At 48.0% G+C, this 19,849-nt stretch overlaps 1 protein-coding gene across 1 annotated transcript in view; it reads right to left on the bottom strand.

Moving 5' to 3' along the window:
- The window catches only part of LOC309550619 (uncharacterized protein), a 57,567-nt gene extending 41,880 nt beyond the window's left edge, over nt 1-15,687 (bottom strand). The window contains exons 1-2 of the mRNA XM_082250957.1: nt 15,575-15,687; nt 5,519-5,815 (exon numbers count right to left, since the gene is read on the bottom strand). Of these exons, the coding sequence (XP_082107083.1) occupies nt 5,519-5,815; nt 15,575-15,617 (340 nt within the window). The 5' untranslated portion in view covers nt 15,618-15,687. The remainder of the gene's footprint in view (nt 1-5,518; nt 5,816-15,574) is intronic.
- Nucleotides 15,688-19,849: the final 4,162 nt, after the last annotated feature.

The following is a 19,849-nucleotide window of genomic DNA, read 5'->3' as shown; positions in this document are numbered from 1 at the left end:
ATTGACGCTCTTTTTTTGTTTATAGCGCATGATCAAAAAATTGCACAGGTGATCAAATACCACCAAAAGAAAGCTCTGTTTGTGGGAAAAAAAGGACGTCAATTTTGTTTGGAAAGTATATAGGTGTGCTCCCGCTGTGTTCCTAGATATGAGTGCCACATCCCCAATTTTGTTTGGGTACAGCGTCGCACGACCGCGCAATTGTCCGTTAACCACTTTGCCGCTGCTCACTAGAGCTCTACTGCGGCAAAGTGGCTCTTGTAGGTCTGACGACGTAGACCTACGTCGGCAGACCCTACCCCTTCTAGGCGGCGCGCGCGCGCCGCCGGAGGCTCGCTCCCACTGTTTTCACAGCGGGAGTCGGGCCAGGGGAGGAGCGGCGACGATCGCCGCTGCTCTTCTCCGATCATCGGGGAATCGAGTGTGGAGATCCGCCCGCTTGTGAAAACACAAGCGGGCGGATCTCCGAAGTGACAGGCAGGGTCAGATTGCAGGGTTCAGCATAGCTCAACATGCGATCTGTCCCTGTGTCGCCAGTCACCTCCCCCCACACACATTAGTAAGCACCAGGCATACATTAACCCCTCCCTCTCGAATAAAATTAACCCCTTCTCTGCCAGTGTAATTTTACTGTAACAGTGCATATGTATAGCACTGATTACTGTAGTAATATCACTGGTACCCCCAAAAGTGTCAAAAATGTCAGTCAAGGATCCGATCTGTCCGCCGCAATGTCGCAGTCCCGCAAAAATAATCGCAGATCGCGGCCATTACTCGTTAAAAAAAAAAACAACAAAAATGACAGAAATCTTTCCCTTAGTTAGTAAACGCAATAACTTTTGCGCAAACCAATCAAAATACGCTTATTGCGTTTTTGTTTACCAAACATATGTAGCATAAAACAAATTGGCCAAAAATTTAAAAAAATTTTGATTTTTACATTTTTTTGGGGGGGAATTTCATATAAAAAAATGTGAAAAATATTGTTATTTTTTCAAAATTTACGCTCTTTTTTTGTTTATAGCACAAAAAGCGAGAATCGCACAGGTGATCAAATACCACCAAAAGAAAGCTCTGTTTGTGGGAAAAAAAGGACGTCAATTTCGTTTAGGTACAGCGTCGCACAACCGCGCAATTGTCCGTTAAAGTCACGCAGTGCCGAATCGCAAAATAGGCCCTGGTCAGGAAGGGGGTAAAATCTTGCGGGGCTTAAGTGGTTAACGAGTAATGGCAGCGATCTGTGATTTTTTTTTTTTGTGGGACTGCGACATTGTGGCGGACAGATCGGACCCTTGACTGACATTTTTGACACTTTTGGGGGTACCAGTGACATTACTACAATAATCAGTGCTATAAATATGCACTGTTACTGTAATAATGACACTGGCAGGGAAGGGGTTAACTTTATTGGTGATCAAGGGGTTAAATGTATGCCTCATGCTTACTGAGGTGTGTGGGGGGAGGGGACTGTGTGACACAGACACAGATCGCAGGTTCAGCTAAAAAAAAATAAAAATAAAAAAAAAATAAAAAAAATAAATAAATAAATAAATTTTTGCCCACAAGGGGCGCCCGCCTCATTGGTGCCTATGGGGGGTGGGGTTTTCCACCCGCAGAGGCGCCGAGAGGCGGCCTTCTGGGGCGTAACTGTAGCGCAGAGCACGGCGCTACACCACCCCCCTTTTGTGATGTCTTGGATCATGATTGGTCCAGACTCCAGCCTGGACCAATCATGATTAAGGACATCCATGCTGACCTCGTTGGGGGCGGTGCCGGTGCGTGCATCAGTCACTCACCATCACCGCCCGGTCAGCTTCCCGCCGCCGAAGAGGAGTCCAGTCCTGAGAAGAAGCCGGCGCCGGTCACCCGCCGCAGAAGAGGCCGAGAGGGAGAAGAGCCGCTCACCTTCCCGCCGCCGAACGAAGAAGAGGAGAGGGAGAAGCCGCCGTGACTCACAGGTAAGTGCACTCTCAGTCGGGCACGCACGCATAGCTCTGCATTGGGGTACATTACTGGTGGTCACTGGAGGCACGCACGCATAGCTCTGCATTGGGGTACATTACTGGTGGTCACTGGAGGCACGCACGCACGCATAGCTCTGCATTGGGGTACATTACTGGTGGTCACTGGAGGCACGCACGCATAGCTCTGCATTGGGGTACATTACTGGTGGTCACTGGAGGCACGCACGCACGCATAGCTCTGCATTGGGGTACATTACTGGTGGTCACTGGAGGCACGCACGCATAGCTCTGCATTGGGGTACATTACTGGTGGTCACTGGAGGCACGCACGCATAGCTCTGCATTGGGGTACATTACTGGTGGCACGCACGCATAGCTCTGCATTGGGGTACATTACTGGTGGTCACTGGAGGCACGCACGCACGCATAGCTCTGCATTGGGGTACATTACTGGTGGTCACTGGAGGCACGCACGCATAGCTCTGCATTGGGGTACATTACTGGTGGTCACTGGAGGCACGCACGCATAGCTCTGCATTGGGGTACATTACTGGTGGCACGCACGCATAGCTCTGCATTGGGGTACATTACTGGTGGTCACTGGAGGCACGCACGCATAGCTCTGCATTGGGGTACATTACTGGTGGTCACTGGAGGCACGCACGCATAGCTCTGCATTGGGGTACATTACTGGTGGTCACTGGAGGCACGCACGCACGCATAGCTCTGCATTGGGGTACATTACTGGTGGTCACTGGAGGCACGCACGCATAGCTCTGCATTGGGGACATGTATACTGGTCACTACATTGAAAGGGGGCATTTATACTGGTCACTATATTGAAGGGGGACTGTACTGTGGGGTTTGTGCTAGGGGCCTGTACTGTGGGGTTTATGCTAGAGGGTCTGTACTGTGGGGTTTGTGCTAGAGGGCCTGTACTGTGGGGTTTGTGCTAGAGGGCCTGTACTGTGGGGTTTGTGCTAGAGGGTCTGTACTGTGGAGTTTATGCTAGAGGGTCTGTACTGTGGGGTTTATGCTAGAGGGCCTGTACTGTGGGGTTTGTGCTTGAGTTGTTTGTGCTGGGGGGGTCTGTACTGTGGGGTTTGTGCCACTCTCAGTCCATGTATCCCATAATAGGGTGTCTCTCACAGTATATCCCATAATAGGGCCCCTGTTCCCTATTATGGGATATACTAGCACTGATGGACCCCTTAATATGTGATATATTGGGAGAATTGGTTCACGCAAGCAAAATACAGGGGACAAAATGGGTGGAGTCTATAAGGGGTGGGGCTTCTGAGAAATGGGAGTGGTCAAAATGGAAGGGCGGGGTCTTGCGCCCCCCCCATCTTAAAACTTCACCAGCCGCCACTGGTTAGACCTGAGATGTTCTTGGGTACCAGAGATTTTATTTCTAACCTCCAACTAGCTCAGACATTTCTATACATAATATCTGATCCTTCAAGCAAGAACAAAGGCCATTCATTTCATACTTCCCATTGTGAATGGTTATCTCTTATGCAGGTCTTTGGGTGGAGACCTCTATGTGGTTCCTCGGGGAGAACCCTCTCGACGGGTTCAGTGATTGGTTGGATCTGAGATGTTCTGGGTTACCAGCAACATTATTTGTAACCTTCACATAGCTCAGACATTTCTATACATAATATCTGATCCTCTGAACAAGAACAAAGGCCACTAATTTCACACTTCCCATTGTGAATGGTTATCTCTTATGTAGGCCTTTAGGTGGAGTCCTCTATGTGGTTCCTCAGGGAGAACTCTCTCTATGGGCCCAATGACTGGTTAGACCTGAGATGTTCTTGGGTACCAGCAATGTTATTTGTAACCTCCACCTAGCTCAGACATTACTATACATAAAATCTGATCCTCTGAGCAAGAACAAAGGCCATTAATTTCGTACTTTCCAATGTGAATGGTTATCTCTTATGCAGGTCTTTGGGTGGAGACCTCTATGTGGTTCCTCGGGGAGAACCCTCTCGATGGGTTCAGTGATTGGTTGGACCTGAGATGTTCTGGGTTACCAGCAACATTATTTGTAAGCTTCACATAGCTCAGACATTTCTATACATAATATCTGATCCTCTGAACAAGAACAAAGGCCACTAATTTCACACTTCCCATTGTGAATGGTTATCTCTTATGTAGGCCTTTAGGTGGAGTCCTCTATGTGGTTCCTCAGGGAGAACTCTCTCTATGGGCCCAATGACTGGTTAGACCTGAGATGTTCTTGGGTACCAGCAATGTTATTTGTAACCTCCACCTAGCTCAGACATTACTATACATAAAATCTGATCCTCTGAGCAAGAACAAAGGCCATTAATTTCGTACTTTCCAATGTGAATGGTTATCTCTTATGCAGGTCTTTGGGTGGAGACCTCTATGTGGTTCCTCGGGGAGAACCCTCTCGATGGGTTCAGTGATTGGTTGGACCTGAGATGTTCTGGGTTACCAGCAACATTATTTGTAAGCTTCACATAGCTCAGACATTTCTATACATAATATCTGATCCTCTGAGCAAGAACAAAGGCCACTAATATCACACTTCCCATTGTGAATGGTTATCTCTTATGTAGGCCTTAGGGTGGAGACCTCTATGTGGTTCCTCAGGGAGAACCCTTCCTATGGGCCCAATGACTGGTTAAGATGACTGGTTAAGATGTTCTTGGGTACCAGTAAGATTATTTGTAACCTTCACATAGCTCAGACATTTTTATACATTGTGACAGGAAGTCAGGTAAATCTGTGGGTGTTGTCACAGACGGGAGATACATTTCCGCCTTATTTAGACAATTCACCAAATACTATAGGGTGTTGGCTGCAGAGGTAGCCAGAAAGGTGTTAGGACGTTGAAAAGGCTTCAGCTATTCAGGATGAGGCAATTAAGGCCTCTATAAGTTATCCAGAGGATGACTACTGATTGCTGCCTCCTGAAGCTGTGTGCGTTAAGGAGAGCAGTGAGCTGAAAGACTTCTGAAGGTGAGGTGATGGACTTTTTCTGTGTGAAAAGAAAACAAATGGACTATTGGTTTTCTGCTGTATGACCAGCAGTGTCTGCCCAGCAGTAGGTTGGGACACACACCATAGGTAGGTTCCTGTGTGTGAAGGTAGACGCCCACAGTGGCCAGGATTTATTTTATGTTATTTTGATTTATGCTGTTTGGATGCTTGCACTTGTTTGAAGAAAAGTGGAAGAATAAACCATAGACCGTTGTTTTCAACCACTCCTCGGCTATCTCTCTGTGTAACAACCCCCCCCCCCCCCCCAAGGGGTCACCCACACCTGCTACCTAGCTAACCCCTCACAACATAATATCTGATCTCCGAGCAGGAAAAAAGGCCACTAATAGCACACGCCCCAATGTCTCATTCCAAATTTTTCTTTATGAGTTTTAAACCCTTTTAACTTCTAAATTTCCCAGAATTCTTGGAGTTTTCAAAAAGAGTTTTACTTCTTCTCTGTGTGGTAATGCACCCCCTGTCTTTGCTCTGCCTAGGGCGGCTGCATCTATTGCCCTCCCTAAAATGTGACCTACCTGGCACAGTGGAGGAGACAGTGGACACGTTGACCCAATCTTCGCTCTGACAGCTGTAACTGGCAAGGACTGAGTTCTGGGCTCCTTCCGCTCTTGCTCTGAATGCACATTTCCTGCCTGATAGTTGGATGGAAGACTGGTCAATGGTGAATTTCTCCTGGCCTACGTCCATCGATGAGCAAATTAATGTCTCCAAGTTGCACAATAACTGTATTTCGTTCTCAGAATTGCTCTCATTGGTACATATAACTGTGATGTTCCCTCTTCCAGTGAGGCCCTCTACCATTCCGAAGAGCCCTAGAAGAGAAGATTGTGATTAAAAAAAAAACATTCTCCACCAAGAAGTATCATGCAGGATGATTCCTAACATAAAAGTGTGGTCACCATATGCATACTCCCAACATGGGGACCACATCTACATAGCTGGTGACCACATCTTGGTGGTGCAATGTGCTCTCATTTGAGCATTCACACACAGACACAGATGGGGTATAGTATGAATTCCGAACCTGCGTCTTCAGCAGGAACAACCACCTTCACCCGCTCTACTAAACACAGTTGTATTTCTGTCTGTGTTCCTTTGAAAGAGTTCTCCTCACTTCCTGTCTGGTAAAACGTTCTCAGCTAGACAGGAAGTGAGGAGGAATCTCCTTAATGTAACCCTGCAGGAAAAACACAACAGGGATTCTTACCCTTCCCCCACTCCATCCTAAAAAGTATAGTTCTGGTCTGACATATACTTTCATGATACAGGATTACTATAGATTGACAGCCAGTCTGTATATTTACAGGACACCCAACCAGTGCTGTATTTTGGCCTAGGCCGACAAGGCCCAGGCCTAGGGCGGCACTTTGCAGGGGGGCAGCAAAAAAGCCGCCCTCCCTCCACCTGAGACTCTTTTGGCCACTGGTTGCTAGAGCTGCCTCTCCCACCTCTTTCTCTCTCTCACCCCCCCCCACTCTCTCACCCCCCTCTCCCTCTCACCCCCCCTCACTCTCAACCCCTCCCTCTCTCTTAACCCCTTCCTCTCTCACCCCCTCTCTTTCTCTCATCCCCCCTCACTCACTTTCTCTCTCTCTCACCCCCCCTCTCTCTCACTCTCTCTCTCTCTCTCATCCCCCCTCTGTCTTACTCTCTCACCCCCCTCTCTCATCCCCCGCCTCTCACCCCGCCTCTCTCTCTCGCTCTCTCTCATCCCCCCCTCTGTCTTACTCCCTCACCCCCCTCTCACTCCCCCTCTCTCATCCCCCACCTCTCACCCCCCCTCTCTCTCTTGCTCGCTCTCTCTCTCTCTCATCCCCCCTCTGTCTTACTCTCTCACCCCCCTCTCACTCCCCCTCTCTCATCCCCCGCCTCTCTCTCTCTCCCTCCCTCACTCCCTCTCCCACCCCCCTCTCTCTATCCCTCCCCCGCCCTCTCTCTTCCTCCCCCACCCTCTCTCTCAATCCCTCCCCCACCCTCTCCCTCTCTCCCTCTCACCCCCCTCACTCTCAACCCCTCCCTCTCTCACCCCCTCTCTTTCTCTCATCCCCCCTCACTCACTTCCTCTCTCTCTCTCTCACCCCCCCTCTCTCTCTCTCTCATCCCCCCTCTGTCTTACTCTCTCACCCCCTCTCTCATCCCCTGCCTCTCACCCCGCCTCTCTCTCCCTCGCTCTCTCTCTCATCCCCCCCTCTGTCTTACTCTCTCACCCCCCTCTCACTCCCCCTCTCTCATCCCCCGCCTCTCACCCCCCCTCTCTCTCTCGCTCTCTCATCCCCCGCTCTGTCTTACTCTCTCACCCCCCTCTCACTCCCCCTCTCTCATCCCCCGCCTCTCACCCTGCCTCTCTCTCTCGCTCTCTCATCCCCCCTCTGTCTTACTCTCTCACCCCCCTCTCACTCCCCCTCTCTCATCCCCCGCCTCTCACTGCGCCTCTCTCTCTCGCTCTCTCTCTCTCTCTCATCCCCCCCTCTGTCTTACTCTCTCACCCCCCTCTCACTCCCCCGCCTCTCACCCCCCCTCTCTCTCTCGCTCTCTCTCTCTCTCACCCCCCCTCTGTCTTACTCTCTCATCCCCCTCTCACTTCCCCTCTCTCATCCCCTGCCTCTCACCCCCCCTCTCTCTCTCTCCCTCCCCCACCCCTCTCTCTCTCTCCCTCCCCCACCCCTCTCTCTCTCTCCCTCCCCCACCCCTCTCTCTCTCTCCCTCCCCCACCCTCTCTCTCCCTCCCCCACCCCTCTCTCTCTATCCCTCCCCCACCCTCTCTCTCCCTCCCCCACCCTCTCTCTCTATCCCTCCCCCTCCCACTCTCCCTCCCTCACCCACTCCTCTCTCTCCCACCCCTCCTCTTGTAAGATCTCAGGGGGTTCATGCTGGGACTTGGAGTCCTTCAATTTTGGAGGGAGTCATCTGTTAAAAAGGAAGGAGTCTGGCAAATTTACATAGGAGGGGGAGGGGGGGCATCCAATTTTAGTCTTGCCTAGGGCAGCACAAATCCAAAATACACCACTGCACCCAACTGAAGACGGGTCCTACAGGCGCCCCACTGCTCGACCAGAATGATTTAAAAACTCTTCAGTGCAGGTTAATGTTTTAAAAATCTAATTTCTGTGCATAGTTTGTGAATAAAAATGTACATATTGAAGGAAAAAATAAAATATACACGACTCCATGTTCATGGTGGTGCACAATGGGTGTGTTTTATGGAGTCTTCTCACATTGTAAGTCTATTGGTCAGCCAGCTCAGTGAAAGCAATGCACTCCATGTGCGGCAGCAGCAGCTGATAACCACTTGAGTCCTATCCGCCATTTTAAAGTGAGATAGGATGAGCAATCATCTAACCCAGCTTAGATTTAACGCAATAACCCCCCCCCCCCCCAAAGCAGCAACAGAGTGCTGAAAGGGCTCATTCACACTTGGTTCGGCTTTAACACACATTATAACCCATTATCAGTAGGACCCTGCCTCAGTAACACTTCCAATTCAGTAATACCTCCAGTAGTACCCCTGTTCAGCAGATCCCCGGATCATTGTTACCCCTGCTAAGCAGATGTCCAGCTCGTTAGTACCCCTGTTCAGCAGATCCCCAGATCATTAGTACCCCTGCTAAGCAGATGCCCAGCTCATTAGTACCCCTATTTGGCAGATTCCCAGATCATTAGTACCCATGCTAAGCAGATAGCCAGCTCGTTAGTACCCCTGTTCAGCAGATCCCCAGATCATTAGCACTCCCACTCAGCAGATCCCCAGAATTATATTACCCATGTTCAGCAGATCCCCCACTCAGTAGTAACCTCTAGCTCTGCTAATTCCCTTCTCATTTGTAACCCCCAACTCTGCTAATCCCCCACTCAGTAATGACCCCCAGCCCTGCTGATCCCCCGCTCATGTAACCCCAAGCTCTGCTGAATCTCTGGTTTGCTGACCCTCTCTCTCTCCAGTCCCCACCCACCTCCTGCTATATTGCTCCCATGCTGCACCCCATGTGTGACATCTGCTAGTTTCTCCCACCCTGCCCCCCCCCCCCCAGCTCTGGTGATTCTCTTCCACTCAGTCCTTTCTCTCTCCAGTCCCCACTCACCTCCTGCTTTATTGCTCTCATGCTGCACCCCATGTGTGACATCTGCTAGTTTATCCTGCCCTGGTCCCCCAGCACTGCTGACTCTCTATCACTCAGTTATTTCTCTCGCCAGTCCCCACTCACCTCCTGCTATATTGCTCTCATGCTGCGCCCCATGTGTGACATCTGCTAGTTTCTCCCATCTTTGTTCCTCAGCTCTGCTGATTCTCTTCCACTCAGTCCTTTCTCTCTTCAGTCCCCGCTTACCTCCTGCTTTATTGCTCCCATGTTGCACCCCATGTGTGACATCTGCTAGTTTCTCCCACCCTGGTTCCCCATCTTTGCTAATTCTCTGACACTCAGTTTTTTCTCTCTTCAGTCCCCACTCACCTCCCGCTTTATTTCTCCCATGCTGCACCCCAAGTGACATCTGCTAGTTTCTCCCACCCTGGTCCCCCAGCTCTGCTGATTCTCTGCCACTCAGCCCTTTCTCTCTCCAGTCCCCACTCACCTCCCGCTTTATTGTTCCCATGCTGCACCCCATGTGTGACATCTGCTAGTTTATCCTGCCCTGGTCCCCCAGCTCTGCTGATTCTCTGCCACTCACTCCTTTCTCTCTCCAGTCCCCGCTCACCTCCTGCTTTATTGCTCCCATGCTGTACCCCATGTGTGACATCTGCCAGTTTCTCTCATCCTGGTCCCCCAGATCTGCTGATTCTCTGCCACTCAGTCCTTTCTCTCTCCAGTCCCTGCTCACCTCCCGCTTTATTGCTTCTATGCTGCACCCCACGTGTGAAGTCTGCTAGTTTATCCTGCCCTGGTCCTCCAGCTCTGCTAATTCTCTGCCACTCAGTCCTTTCTCTCTCTAGGCCCCACTCTCCTCCTGCTATATTGCTCTCATGCTGCACCCCATGTGTGACATCTGCCAGTTTATCCCGCCCTGGTCCCACAGCTCTGCTGATTCTCTGCCACTTAGTCCTTTCTGTAGAAAAATGATCCGAACACCGGTAGTTGCTCTTAAAAAATCTTCATCCTTATTCAGGAACCACAAAACCCAACTGCTGATAAGATCAGTTGACGCATTTCAGCCTATAAGGCCTTAGTCATAACCGAGTTATGACTAAGGCCTTATAGGCTAAAACGTGTCAACTGATCTTATCAGCAGTTGTGTTCTGTGGTTCCTGAATAAAGATGAAGATTTTTTAAGAGCAACTACCGGTGTGTGGGTCATTTTTTTACATATGTACTCAGTTAAAAAAAAAAAGCAGGAAGTGAACAGGGACTTGAGAGAGAAAGAACTGAGTGGCAGAGAATCAGCAGAGCTGGGGGATCAGGGTGGGAGAAACCGGCAGATGTCACACATGGGTCGCAGCACGGGAGCAATAAAGCGGGAGACAAGCAGGGACTGGAGAGAGAAAGGACTAAGTCCAAAATGCAAACGGAAGGAGCATTGCTACTACCCATACAGCTCACCAATAAACGAGCTCCCGGGTGCCCAATCCACAGCCATTTAACTGAGTACATATGTAGAAAAATGATCCGAACACTGGTAGTTGCTCTTAAAAAATCTTCATCCTTATTCAGGAACCACAAAACCCAACTGCTGATAAGATCAGTTGATGCATTTCAGCCTATAAGGCCTTAGTCATAACTGAAATGTCCTCTCTTAACCACTTTAAGACCGGAAGGATTTGCCCCCTTCCTGACCAGGCCATATTTTGCAATTCGGCACTGCGTTACTTTAGCGGACAATTATGCAGTCGTGCGACGCTGTGCCCAAATAAAATTGACGTCCATTTATTCCCACAAATAGAGCTTTCTTTTGGTGGTATTTGATCACCTGTGTGATTTTTTTTGTTTTTTGCGCTATGAACAAAAAAAGAGCGACAATTTTGAAAAAAAATATATTTTTTTTAATATTCTGCTATATAACATTCCCAAAAAAAATAATAATTTAAAAATCAAAATATTTTAAAGTTTTAGGACAATTTGTTTTCTGCTACATATTTTTTGTAAAAAAAAATTGCAATAAGCGTAATTGCGCAAAAGTTATCTCGTCTACAAACTACGGGAAAGATTTATGTCATTTTTATTGTTTTTTTTACTAGTAATGGCGGCGATCTGCGATTTTTTTGCGGGACTGCGACATTGCGGCGGACAGATCGGACCCCTAACTGACATTTTTGACACTTTTGGGGGTACCAGTGACATTACTACAGTAATCAGTGATAAAAATATGCACTGTCACTGTACTAATGACACTGGCAGGGAAGGGGTTAACACTGGGGGTGATCAAGGGGTTAAATGTGAGCCTAGGGGAGTGATTCTAACTGTGGGGGGGGGGGGGCGTGGCTTGTGAGATGACCATAGAGACATGTGATCCTATATAGAAGGATCACAGGCACTCTGTGATCATTCCAGAGAAAAGAACGGTCAGCTGTGTTTACAACATCCGACCGTCCTTCTCTCTCAGCGGGGAACGATCGCGGATGTCAGGTGCCAATCGGAGCTGCCTGCCCAGTGCATCGGCTTCCCCGCCCCCTAGCCTTCCGAGAGCGATTGCCGTACATGTACAGCGATTTGCCCGGGAGCGGCTGCCTGCCGCAGTACATCTGCGGCGGGCGGTCGTAAACTGGTTAATGAGAGATCTGGGGTCAAGAAGACCTCACATCTCACATCTATACCTAAAGGCTAAAAAAAAAATAAAAAAAATAATGATAATTCTTCATTTGCCTAGAAAAAACAAAAAGGGCCTTTTAAGGCCGTTGGGAGGAAGTGACGTATGACGTCGCTTTGGTCCTCCAAGGGCATAGAGTGGAGGTGGGAGCCATCTTGCCCTCACTCAACTTCCTGCCCAGCACTACACAGGATCAAATCATTTCCACTGCTACTGACAGCTCCAGTAAGCGGGGGGGGGGAACTATCGGGAAGTGGCGGGAGGGGTTCCTCTCCCGCCGCCCATAAAAGTGATCCCATGGCGAATCCGCCGCTGGGACCTTTATCAGATTCCGGATCGCCAGCTGTGTAAAAAAAAAAAAAAAAAAAAAGGGATATGGTTATAGCTATCTGCTGCCATAACCCCGGTATTTACCGTCAAAGTAGCGACATAAATACACGGTGGGCGGTCTAGAGGTGGTCAACCACTTAAGCCCCGGAAGATTTTACCCCCTTCCTGACCAGGGCCTATTTTGCGATTCGGCACTGCGTGACTTTAACTGACAATTGCGCGGTCGTGCGATGCTGTACCTAAACGAATTTGATGTCCTTTTTTTCCCACAAACAGAGCTTTCTTTTGGTGGTATTTGATCACCTGTGCGATTTTTATTTTTTGCGCTATAAACAAAAAAAGAGCGTAAATTTTGAAAAAATAACAATATTTTTCAATTTTTTTTTATATGAAATTCCAAAAAAAAAAGTAAAAATCGAAATTTTTTAACATTTTTGGCCAATTTGTTTTCTGCTACCTATGTTTGGTAAAAAAAAAATCGCAATACACGTATTTTGATTGGTTTGCGCAAAAGTTATTGCGTTTACAAACAAAGGGAAAGATTTTTGTCATTTTTGGTGGTTTTTTTTTTTTAACTAGTAATGGCGGCGATCTGCGATTTTTTTGCGGGACTGTGACATTGCGGTGGACAGATCCGACCACTGACTGACATTTTTGACACTTTTGGGGGTACCAGTGACATTACTGCAGTAATCAGTGCTATACATGTGCACTGTTGCTGAGAAAAATGACACTGGCAGGGAAAGGGTTAACTTTACTGGTGATGCAGGGGTTAAGTGTGTCCCTAGGGGTGTGATTCTAACTGTAAAGGGGCGTGGCTTGTGATGTAACCACAGAGACATACGATCCTACATAGCAGGATCGTATGATCTCTGCAGTTACACCAAGGAGAATGACAGACGGCTTTGTTTACATCAGCCGTCTGTCCTTCTCCCTTTCTTGCGGGAGATCGCGAGTGGCCGGCGGACATTGGAGCTGTTGGTCACACGCGCGGACTTGTTAGGGAACGAGCGGGGGTGGGAGTGTGCCTCCGGCGGCGCGCGCTCGCTCGCCCCCTAGAGGCTCACAGGCTAGCGATGTAGCCCTACGTCACTTTGCCCAGGGGGGCTGGCCGCTGCAGTAAAGAGTCCTGCGGCGTTCGGCAAGCGGTTAAACGCAGTGATTGCGTCCTGCGGTGTGCAGATGCAGAGTTCCCCTTTTTTTAGCGTCTCAACCAGAAATTTCCATAAAAATGCGTCTTCAGCGTTGGGATAAACATCGCCACCTTCAGGCTGCAGTGGGATCTCCGGTGACAATTATTTTATTCATTTAATTGATGATACAATAACATAAAAAAATCTTTAATTTCACAAAGAGCGGCATTTTTTTGCTAATTTGACAGCCTATGTTAAATTAAAAAAAGGGGGCGGAGTACAGTGTAAGACAAAGACAATTACAAAGTAACATTGTTTATAACCATTGATCAGACAGGAGATAGAAAGATGAAAAGTAACATTGTTTATAAACATTGATCAGATGGGAGATAGAAAGATAAAAAGTAACATTATTTATAAACATTGATCATACAGGAGATAGAGAGATACAAAGTAACATTGTTTATAAACATTGATCAGACAGGAGATAGAAAGATAAAAAGTAACATTGTTTATAAACATTGATCAGACGGGGATAGAGAGATACAAAGTAACATTGTTTATAAACATTGATGAGACAGGAGATAGAGAGATACAAAGTAACATTGTTTATAAACATTGATCAGACGGGAGATAGAGAGATACAAAGTAACATTGTTTATAAACATTGATCAGACAGTAGATAGAGAGATACAAAGTAACATTGTTTATAAACATTGATCAGACGGGAGATAGAGAGATACAAAGTAACATTGTTTATAAACATTGATCAGACAGGAGATAGAGAGATACAAAGTAACATTGTTTATAAACATTGATCAGACAGCACAGTGGATGTCACCATCTCCCGGTCTCTAGTTATAATTCTGGGTAATCGCAGTGATGTGATTGGGAGGTCCATCCAGCTTTGCCCCTCCCAGGTAAAGGGGTGACTCGTTGGTTGTTATGGTGATGTGGAGTCCCGCCCAGTGATGAAATTTTATTCCCCTGATAATGGTGTTGCAGTGTCTTCCATTGTACACTGATACCATAATCTACACCATGTAACACTGATCACCAGATCTATGGAATGGTGAGTGATGAAGGAATGGTGAGTGATGAAGGAATGGTGAGTGATGAAGGAAAGGTGAGTGATGAAGGAGGAATGGTGAGTGATGAATAATGGTGAGTGATGAAGGAGGAATGGTGAGTGATGAATAATGGTGAGTGATGAAGGAATGGTGAGTGATGAAGGAGGAATGGTGAGTGTTGAATAATGGTGAGTGATGAAGGAATGGTGAGTGATGAAGGAATGGTGAGTGATGAATGAATGGTGAGTGATGAAGGAATGGCGAGTGATGAAGGAATGATGAATAATGGTGAGAGATGAAGGAATGGTGAGTGATGAAGGAATGGCGAGTGATGAAGGAATGGTGAGCGATGAATGAATGGTGAGTGATGAAGGAATGATGAATGATGACTAATGGTGAGAGATGAAGGAATGGTGAGTGATGAAGGAATGGTTAGTGATGAAGGAATGGTGAGTGATGAAGGAATGGTGAGTGATGAATAATGGCGAGAGATGAAGGAATGGTGAGTGATGAAGGAATGGTGAGTGATGAATAATGGCAAGAGATGAAGGAATGGTGAGTGATGAATAATGGTGAGTGATGAAGGAATGGTGAATGATGAATAATGGTGAGTGATGAAGGAATGGTGAGTGATAAATAATGGTGAGTGATGAAGGTATGGTGAGAGATGAAGGAATGGTGAGTGATGAAGGAATGGTGAATGATGAATAATGGTGAGTGATGAAGGAAAGGTGAGTGATGAAGGAATGGTGAGTGATGAAGGAAAGGTGAGTGATGAAGGAAAGGTGAGTGATGAAGGAAAGGTGAGTGATGAAGGAATGGTGAGTGATGAAGGAAAGGTGAGTGATGAAGGAATGGTGAGTGATGAAGGAAAGGTGAGTGATGAAGGAAAGGTGAGTGATGAAGGAAAGGTGAGTGATGAAGGAAAGGTGAGTGATGAAGGAATGGTGAGTGATGAAGGAAAGGTGAGTGATGAAGGAAAGGTGAGTGATGAAGGAAAGGTGAGTGATGAAGGAATGGTGAGTGATGAAGGAATGGTGAGTGATGAAGGAAAGGTGAGTGATGAAGGAAAGGTGAGTGATGAAGGAAAGGTGAGTGATGAAGGAAAGGTACGTGTGATGTGATCTTCTTGTTTTGGACTCATTTTTGGAGGGTTTTCCTATGTTGGCGATGATTGAATTGAACCCTCTTAGATGATTGTTTTTATTGTGTTTAGCTATGACATTCTCTGTCCTGAGTCCTTCCTCTCTATACAGATTACAATCTATCTGAGCTGAGAAGAATGAAGTGATCGGAGACTCACCTGACACACACAACACAAAGGAAAAGATCTGAAGGTTCTCCATTGTAGCCCCTCGGAGATCAGCCCGTAGACCCGTCCAGGAGAGAAGAGCGCGCTCTGTCCACCCAAACACAGCACCCATCCAGTCTGCGGTCACACAGGATGTGCCACCGGAGAAGAATTTCACAATAGATGACAATAAAATGAAGATCCTGTGAGTCACACCAACAGCAAGAAACATTTCCCCTTTCTGAGGCATCATTGAATAATAAAGAAAGAAGAAAATTCCTTCCCAACTGAAGAGAGGACTGAGCTAGGGGCACAGGACTGCATAATACACAAAGCGCTGGGTACAGGACTGCATAATACACAAAGCGCTGGGTTCAGGACTACAGAATACTCAGAACGCTGGGTACAGGACTGCATAATACACAGAGCACTGGGGACAGGACTGCATAATACTCAGAGCACTGGGGACAGGACGGCATAATACACAGAGCGCTCAGCACAGGACTGCATAATACTCAGAGCACTGGGGACAGGACTGCATAATACTCAGAGCACTGGGGACAGGACTGCATAATACACAGAGCGCTCAGCACAGGACTGCATAATACACAAAGCGCTGGGTTCAGGACTGCATAATACACAGAGCGCTCAGCACAGGACTGCATAATACACAGAGCGCTCAGCACAGGACTACATAATACACAGAGCACTGGGCACAGAACTACATAATACTCAGAGCACTGGGGACAGGACTGCATAATACACAGAGCGCTCAGCACAGGACTGCATAATACACAGAGCACTGGGTACAGGACTGCATAATACACAAAGCGCTGGGTTCAGGACTGCATAATACACAGAGCGCTGTGTTCAGGACCACATAATACACAGAGCGCTGGGTTCAGGACTGCATAATACACAGAGCACTGGGTTCAGGATTGCATTAAAAACACAAAACGCTGGGCACAGGACTACATAGTACACAGAGCGCTCGGCACAGAACTACATAATACACAGAGCGCTGGGTACAGGACTGCATAATACACAGATCGCTGGGCACAGAACTACATAATACACAGAGCACTGGGCACAGGACTACATAATACACAGAGCGTTGGGGACCGGACTGCATAATACACAGAGCGCTCAGTGCAGAACTACATAATACACAGAGCACTGGGCACAGGACTGCATAATATACAGAGCGCTGGGCACAGGACTGCATAATACACAGAGCACACGGCACAGGACTGCATAATACACAGAGCGCACGGCACAGGACTGCATAATACACAGAGCGCTGGGTTCAGGACTGCATAATACACAGAGCACTGAGCAGAGGACTGCATAATACACAGAGCGCACGGCACAGGACTGCATAATACACAGAGCGCTGGGTTCAGGACTGCATAATACACAGAGCGCTGGGTTCAGGACTGCATAATACACAGAGCGCTGGGCACAGGACTGCATAATATACAGAGCGCTGGGTTCAGGACTGCATAATACACAGAGTGCTGTGTTCAGGACTGCATAATACACAGAGCGCTGTGTTCAGGACTGCATAATACACAAAGCGCTGGGTTCAGGACTGCATAATACACAGAGCGCTGGGCACAGGACTGCATAATATACAGAGCACTGGGTTCAGGACTGCATTAAAACACACAAAGCACTAAGCACAGGACTACATAGTACACAAAGTGCTGGGCACAGAACTACATAATACACAGAGCAATGGGCACAGGACTGCATAATATACAGAGCGCTGGGCACAGGACTGCATAATACACAGAGCGCTGGGCACAGGACTGCATAATACACAGAGCACTGAGCAGAGGACTGCATAATACACAGAGCACACGGCACAGGACTGCATAATACACAGAGCGCACGGCACAGGACTGCATAATACACAGAGCGCTGGGTTCAGAATTGCATAATACACAGAGCTCTGGGCACAGGACTGCATAATACACAGAGCACTGAGCAGAGGACTGCATAATACACAGAGCGCACGGCACAGGACTGCATAATACACAGAGCGCTGGGTTCAGGACTGCATAATACACAGAGCGCTGGGTTCAGGACTGCATAATACACAGAGCGCTGGGCACAGGACTGCATAATATACAGAGCGCTGGGTTCAGGACTGCATAATACACAGAGTGCTGTGTTCAGGACTGCATAATACACAGAGCGCTGTGTTCAGGACTGCATAATACACAAAGCGCTGGGTTCAGGACTGCATAATACACAGAGCGCTGGGCACAGGACTGCATAATATACAGAGCACTGGGTTCAGGACTGCATTAAAACACACAAAGCACTAAGCACAGGACTACATAGTACACAAAGTGCTGGGCACAGAACTACATAATACACAGAGCAATGGGCACAGGACTGCATAATATACAGAGCGCTGGGCACAGGACTGCATAATACACAGAGCACTGGGCACAGGACTGCATAATACACAGAGCGCTGGGCACAGGACTGCATAATACACAGAGCACTGGGCACAGGACTGCATAATACACAGAGCACACGGCACAGGACTGCATAATATACAGAGTGCTGGGCACAGGACTGCATAATATACAGAGTGCTGGGCACAGGACTGCATAATACACAGAGCGCTGGGCAGAGGACTGCATAATACACAGAGCGCTGGGCACAGGACTGCATAATACACAGAGCGCTGGGTACAGGACTACATAATACACAGAGCACTGGGCACAGGACTACATAACATACAGGAGGGTGTTAGGCACAGAGTACAGGGTTCAGAGGTTTTCTATGCACAGAGGACACTTCTGCTCCCACATCTATAGCTCACCTCTGCGCCCTTCTCTCACAGATTATCTCTGCAGCCACTTCTTAGCCCTTCCCCCACAACAGCTAAACTCTCCATCTCTCCATGCAGCTGCATCAGCTCTGACCCCTCCTCCCGCCACTGACCCCCCCCTATCTGCTCACCTCCTGGTCTCAGCCCTCCACACAGTCAATTCTTGGCTCTGCCTCTCCTCCAGTAGGAGCGGCAGTGAGATCGTCCAGCAGGGGGCGTCTGCATCCCAGCCAACAGGATGTTCCTCAGCCAGCATTGGATGCCCAGTCTCCCTGAATCCGGGGACAGACTTGGTCCAGGGACAAAAAAACAGTGTGGGGTCCCCCCAATCCATACCAATCTCTTCGGGTCTGGTATGGATTTTAAAGGGAACCCCATGCCAAAATTGTTTAAAGTAGAAGTAAATCCTCCTACTGTTTTCAGCCAAGGAAGTGCCCATCTTGGCCTCTGTTTAATCTTCAACTGCCATAATGTTGCACATGTGATCAGTCATGACACACGCCATTGGATGGTTTGATAGTTTGGTTGAGAGCACAACCAATGTGATATTCCTGGCACGTGCCGGAAATGTAACTGCTTTTTTAAACTGTTAAATCTGTGGGTTTAATGCCGCTTTAAAAAAATGGTGTGGAGGTCCCCCAAAAATCCATACCAGACCCTTATCTGAGCATGCAGCTTAGCAGGCTAGGAAAGTGGGGCTGACAAGCAAGCGACCCCCCCCTTCCTAACCATACCAGGTCTCATGACCTCAACATGGGGGGGGGTCTTTGGGGCAGGGGGGCTCTGATCTCCCCCCCACTCCAAAGCACCTTGTCCCCATGTTGATGGGGACAAGAGCCCCTCCCCCACAACCCCCAAACTAGATCCAACATCAATCACAATGCCCCTCCGCTACCGCCAAGCCAGAAAAAAAAAAGCAGGAACACAGATCTCTGCCTTCCCACAGAACAAGCACCTCCCCCACAGTTAGCAAGCACTCCCTAGGCACACATTTAACTCTGTGATTGCCCCTGATGTTAGCCCCTTCCCTGCCAGTGTCATTATTACAGTGACAGTGCATATTTTTACCACTGATCACTGTATTGGTGTCACTGGTCCCCAAAAAGTGTCAGTTAGATGTCCGATCTGTCCGCCACAATGTTGCAGTCCAGCTATAAGTCGCTGATAGTTTGTAGACGCTATAACAAACCAATCAATATGCGCTAATTGGGATTTTTTTTACCAAAAATATGTAGCAGAATACAAATTGAAAAACAGAACCAAATAAAATTCCTGGCTCAACTTGCCAACCTGTCTGCTACCAACCGAATTATCCTGTCTAACAATATGCATTAAAAACGGGGGTTTAGTTTGCACACATTTGCAAATACATGCGTAAGCTGCAGGACCGCTCCAAGGCACCCCATTATTCCTGCAGTCCCAACTCTTGTAAATTCATG

Source organism: Pelophylax lessonae, assembly GCF_965119305.1.
Source record: "Pelophylax lessonae genome assembly, chromosome: 1".
In the NCBI taxonomy this organism is placed as follows: domain Eukaryota; kingdom Metazoa; phylum Chordata; class Amphibia; order Anura; family Ranidae; genus Pelophylax; species Pelophylax lessonae.
This window is presented reverse-complemented; position numbering and strand designations above follow the sequence as displayed.